At 38.6% G+C, this 6,000-nt stretch overlaps 1 protein-coding gene across 3 annotated transcripts in view; it reads left to right on the forward strand.

Moving 5' to 3' along the window:
• The window catches only part of SERPINB7 (serpin family B member 7), a 40,364-nt gene extending 35,355 nt beyond the window's left edge, over window positions 1–5,009 (forward strand). For all 3 annotated transcript variants that reach the window (XM_017642567.3, XM_017642566.3, XM_017642569.3), the window contains exons 7-8: window positions 1,383–1,529; window positions 3,960–5,009. In XM_017642567.3, the coding sequence (XP_017498056.1) occupies window positions 1,383–1,529; window positions 3,960–4,358 (546 nt within the window). In that variant the 3' untranslated portion in view covers window positions 4,359–5,009. The remainder of the gene's footprint in view (window positions 1–1,382; window positions 1,530–3,959) is intronic.
• Window positions 5,010–6,000: the final 991 nt, after the last annotated feature.

A 6,000-nucleotide genomic window follows, 5' to 3' on the forward strand; every position in this document is an offset into this window, starting at 1 on the left:
GCGGGGATGGCGGCACGTCTCCGCACACACTAATGCTGGGTTCACCGTTGCTTTACTCATTTCCTCTGCGGCCTCCCAGTCCTATAGAATCAATTGCTTATAAGACAAGCTTCTTCTCTTCCTGATAATGCAGGTTATGGAACACAACTACAGGTGTCCTGTAAATTGATATTTCTTAAAACATATTCAAAATTGAGGAAAGTAATAAAATATGAAGTGATCTTAAGAAACTCTAGCTGTGGACCTATAAGAAGAAAATATGGCAACAGAATATCTTTTATTTAATGATTGTAACTGTGGGTTGTCCGGTTAGAGTTACTTGGTATCAGCATTTTTTCTGAGTCAAAACAAGGATGCCTTTTACAAAGAACAAGTTATGGCTGATAAAGTTATGCATTTCCAGATGGCAATTATGTCTGTTTCTTCATTTAATTGCTTTTGATCTAAAACATCTTAACCAACCTTTATAAAACATATATTCTTGATTATTTTGTTTTGTTCTAGCCATTTGTACATGATAATCTTAGTGTAGCAGAAACATCAAAGGCCTTAGAGTCAAAAATACTGTGTTGAGGTCCTTGCCTTGCTACAGAGACCTTCACAGGCAAGTTAACTAAACACGTGGCCTCCCTATTCTCACAAGTAAAATGATTCCAGTAATTGACCTTTCACTGCCTTCCAACCACTCAGCCTTTTATGTTGAGGCAGAGACATTCAGGTTTAATTTTTAAACTTTGTTTTATTTGCCAAGTGGAAAATACTATTGAAGCGTCCTTTCTGCACTTTCCCACCTCAGAAGTTCTAGACATTGGAGTGCTGAGACCCAGTAGAAATCAAAGGTCACTCAATGAGTGATGAACATTGCCATGAAAGCGATGGATTTTTTTTCTCATCAGAACTGAAATATAGACAATACTATTGGAATCACAGAATTTAAGAATGGGGCCTTGTAAAAAAAAACCTATAGCATTCATTTTTTATTTTAATGCCATTTAAGAGTTATTTCTTACTTATTATATAGACATCTCAGATGAAACAGTAAATGCAAGGCAGTGTTTCAAGTGCTAGATATAGTAACTCACATCATCTTTACAACAATCCTATGCAGTAGAGATTATTTTTACCCCCTTACATGCATGAGAAAATAGAGGCACAGAGAGGCAAAGTGACCTGCCCAAAGTCACACAGCTGGGGAGTTTTAAACTCAGAGAATTAATCTCAAAGTCTGTGCTTTTACCACTGAGCTGTAAACCAATGCAGCCACCATTGGCAACAGGTAAAAAAAGTCTACTAGCCTGACAAAAAGTGAAACACTGTTTCTATTGTGTAAGTGATAATAAGGTGGATTTACTATTTTTTTTTTTTTGGTGACTCAATTTCAGTGTCCTGGGAAAACAGTCGCCATGATGCATCAAGAAAAGAGATTCAACTTGGCTGTCATTAAGGACCCACCCATGAAGGTTCTTGAGCTCAGATATGATGGTGGCATACGCATGTACATAATGCTACCCGAGAACGACCTCTCCCTGGTAAGTCACTGCTGCCACGCTCACTACAGAAGAGTAAGGGGACTTTGGGGAGACTGCCGATGGTGTTTTTCCCCCCACTTTAAGATTTCAGGTTGTTGAAATTAGAGACTGACCCACTTTTTCCATTCCTTTGACAAATATGTAAGGAATACCTACCATATGCCTGACACTATTATGATGCTGGGATAGACTTACCTCAGTTTAGCATAATATTAGTTGAATAGCTGTAAAATTGGAACCCTCTCAGATCTCAGCTGTGGAGGCAAAAGGGCATGAGTTTAGGTCTGTGTCCTTGGCCATGAAAGCAGTCTTTTGTGTATTACTGAGATTTTGTCTTATTTCATGTAGGACTGAAATTTTGATGGACTAAGTATCTTCAGGCAGGAGCAATCTGATGGAGTTTTGAAGTCCTGGGACTTTATGAGTTAAAATGTACAGGTTCACTCTCTGCTGCTGTGTCTGTAGGGAGACTAGAGGTTGGAGATTCCCTGTGACTGATGTGGCAGTGGCAGCAGATGAGTCCAGGGCAAGGGGCAGGCAGCAGTGGCTATGCAAGCCAGGCACAAGAGCAGATCTCAGACCCGCATCGTGCAGCCCTTCTTCCTTCCTCCTGAGGACGCATTTGGCTTCCTGAGTCTGTGACCTTCAGTCTCAAAAGCCTGGGTCTCACTCCTTCTCTGTACTTCTAATCAGAAGGAATAATAGGTACCATTTACTGAACACTTACTATGTGCTGGGCCATGTGCTGTGAGTTTCACTTTTATTATCTCATGTGATCCTTACAGCAATCATGTAAGATAGGGAACAGAAGCTTGTGGAATTTAGTCAATTGGTCTAACAGATACAAGTGTACAGATATATGTGTGAGTGTTTACGCACATACTCAGCTATTCTAAAAAGTTACCACTAAAGTTTAAAATATTGTGATGTTTTAAGAAAATAATGAGTATGTCTTATGAAATAATTGGAAAGTACAAAGATCATAAAGAAATTGATGCTCCTCCTACCCAGAGGCATTATTTTTATACATCTTTTCCCTATGATTTAAAAACATGATTTTAAAACTTTGGAAATACAGTTCCTACATGGACAATACCACTGAATTATTATAATGATTTCATCCAGTTTTCATTTTAATCACTTTTTTTGACATGGACAGCAAGAGGGATGTCATCAAGTTGGCATTGTTAAATCTAAAGTGTGACAGTATAAAAAATTGGTACTCCTATTAAATTATAATTCACCTGATAATCTTCATAACAATCAGGTTTTAACACACCAATTATTTTAACTTCAAATAATTTGTAGTAATTGAAAAGGTAGCACACAAAAACATATAAAATATGTTGTAGATAACTCAAACAATAGATTTGTTCTTGTGCTGATTGTCTGGTTTTTCTTTTCTGTAATAGAATTTCCTAATAATGTTGGGTCAGAATACTGTAAATCTACATACCTATATAATCTTACATAACTAAATAATATGAGGAAGTTGGCTGTGTGGTGGGCTAAATGAGGAACATATTCTAACTCAGAATAAAAAGTTATTAGAGATTAATCACAGACTGGATAATTTATACACAGAAAATTTAGACTCAATTTGATTATATAAATTTAGGTCTTTTATAAGAATACAAGTAAGGCTTATAGGAGTTGTGAAAAGCTGTTTAGGATTCTAATGAGCCTGAATTTGAGAACAAATGCCCATATGTATGATTTGTAAACAGTGTGCATGAAAATCTTGCCAGTGTAAGTCTGGAATGATCTTTGACCAATTCTCTATATTGAGGAGTTGGTGACTTCAATTTGTGAGTCATTGTGGGGGCAGCAGTAGGGCAGCAGTGGGGTTGGAGATAGAAAAGTGGGCTCCTAGATGCTGGACTCGGCACATCTCCCTATCCTGTGCTGAGCTTCAGTTATCTCGTGTGTTGAGTAGGAGAGTCAGTGTGGTGACCCGGCTAGAGCTCTGGGCTCTTTGCCTTGGGCCACCGGGGGTTCCACTGGTTGCTCCTACAAGCTGTGCAAGCATTATCATTTTCTATGTCTTTCATGATGGGAAGATGGTCAGGAAACACTGACTCCTGAGCTCCTTTCTCCCTCTGAAGATCTCTGATTCCCTAATTCCTTCACCTGTCCATTGTTTCACTTAGGCTGTATATGTTCATATGTAGGCTGAGAATAGAAATGCTCTGAAATACAAGTAAGTCACACCTTGTCATAGCAGGGCAAGTTAAACATGATCTATTAAAGAGTACTTGAACTATTCCTTTTAATAATTTCCCATTTCCACATATCCTCCAGGACCCATTCGCATACTCACATACAAATATGCAGGAGAGGCTAGTTATGGAAAACCATAAATCTTTGTAGTAGTTGTTCATCTGTTTCTTAATCATATGCTTCTAAATTGCCTTTCAAATATTCCTACAGATTGTAAACACACTGACCTTTCGGAATCTAATGGACTGGACCAACCCAAGAAAAATGAGCTCTCAATATGTCAAGGTGTTTCTTCCTCAGTTCAAGATAGAGAAAAATTATGATATCAAACACTATTTAAAAGCTTTAGGGCTGACAGATATCTTCGACGAATCCAGAGCCGATCTCTCGGGTATAGCTGCAGGAGGTCGCCTGTACGTGTCGAAACTGATGCACAAGGCATACATAGAGGTCACGGAGGATGGCACGGAGGCGGCCGCTGCCACGGGAAGTGACATCATGGAGAAGCGACTTCCGGAGTCTACGGTGTTCAGGGCTGATCACCCATTCCTGTTCGTCATCAGGAAGGATGACGTCATCTTGTTTAGTGGCAAAATCTCTTGCCCTTGAAAACCCAGTTGGTTTCTCACACAGTCCCAGCAACATCAAGGAACCGTTACAGGTGAATAGATTCGAGTTTAATTAGAAGCATGTGGTATTGCCTTTGAGTTTACATCCTTCTAACACTGGCAGATGATTTTTGATGACTTGACCCTTCTCAGACATGGGGTCGGTTGTCTTGCTCTCTGTTCTTAGCATGTCTACCACCACCCACCTCCCCCGTTTCTTCCTAGGGCTCTTCCTACTGCAATTATTTCTACCAGTTTCCCATGTGCACACAGATCTGGGCGTCCCCTCTGGGAACTGCGGAGGGCTCCTCTGGTAATGACCGTGCGGAAGCAGCCCTGGGGATCTTTCTTGGAACCCCACTTAACTAACCACAGATACTCTAGTTTCATTAGAAATCATCTAGGAAGTAAGCCCCACTGCTGGAAATAAGTGTGAAGAATAACTTTTTCTGCTGACCTAAGAAAACAGAGTTTACTCTAACACATCTGATTTTAAATCATGGTCTAATCTAGATGCTAACAAATACAGACTGGGGATTGGGGGCCAACCAAAATATCTCATTAATAACTTAAAGTTGATATCTTTTGTCTTTTCCTGATAGATACTTTACATGTACATAGTTTTTCAAATATTAAATACCTTTTAACTGTTGCCATTTGTTATTTGCAGTGTGTTATTCCATGTGCTGTCTAGTTTACAAGTTTTTTCTCTATCATAATAAAGAAATACAACATACCTGTACAATGTGATTATCCCCTCTGACCAAATGTGAGACTACCAGAAACTTTCTTTATTTCTAGGCCAAGTAAGCAAGTGATTAAAAGAATGCTTTTTAAATATAAATCTGATTTGGTTCATTGTTGCTAATTTATTACACAGGAAGGTTACATTTACAGATAACAGGCTGACAAGCTAATTTTAAATACTTGGATCTAAATTCATAAGAGAAAGCTTTGCATATGTGACTATTTACAATAAGCCATAAGTAGCTTTATAAAACAGTTAAAAAATTAATTGAGAATCAGTTGACCATGCCGAATTCACTTAGGATTTTATTAACAGTAACAGCCTGTTTATTGAATTGTGTTGTTTTCATCACAAAAGACTTTCAGTGAATAGGAACTAGATAAATAAGGAGTAGCCTGAATGTGGCATTGTGGTGCTTAGTATTAGATCTGGCGGATAACTTGATTTTCAATAAATACTGTGGAGTCCATGAATATGGCATGAAGGAGTTCATGTGACATAATTTGAAAGAAGTAAAAAAGCTTCTGATGAAAATAATTTAATCACCAACGTGCCACCTGAAATAACTCTTCCAGAGACCTTTGTGGGGGTTGAAATGAACTGGTATGCAGTGGCATGGTGTTTTTTTTTTTTTTTTGAGAAACTGAATTTTCTGATTAAGTCCATTCTCATTTATATCCATTCAAAAATAATATACCCCTCATCTCTGCTTAGGTTGTAAAGATCCAGGAAGGGGAGGCAAGAGCACGTGTTCTGTTGGGGGTCGTGTTCAGAACCATGTACATTTTTATCTGCTGATAGGGTTTTCTGGGCAGTCATGGTGGGACTCAAAGCCAGAGATTTGAAGCCAGCAAGCATTGGAAAGACTGAGGGTCAGGTGTGTAAGGAAATAATA

The sequence above is a fragment of the Manis javanica genome, chromosome 9 (genome assembly GCF_040802235.1).
Source record: "Manis javanica isolate MJ-LG chromosome 9, MJ_LKY, whole genome shotgun sequence".
In the NCBI taxonomy this organism is placed as follows: Eukaryota; Metazoa; Chordata; class Mammalia; order Pholidota; family Manidae; genus Manis; species Manis javanica.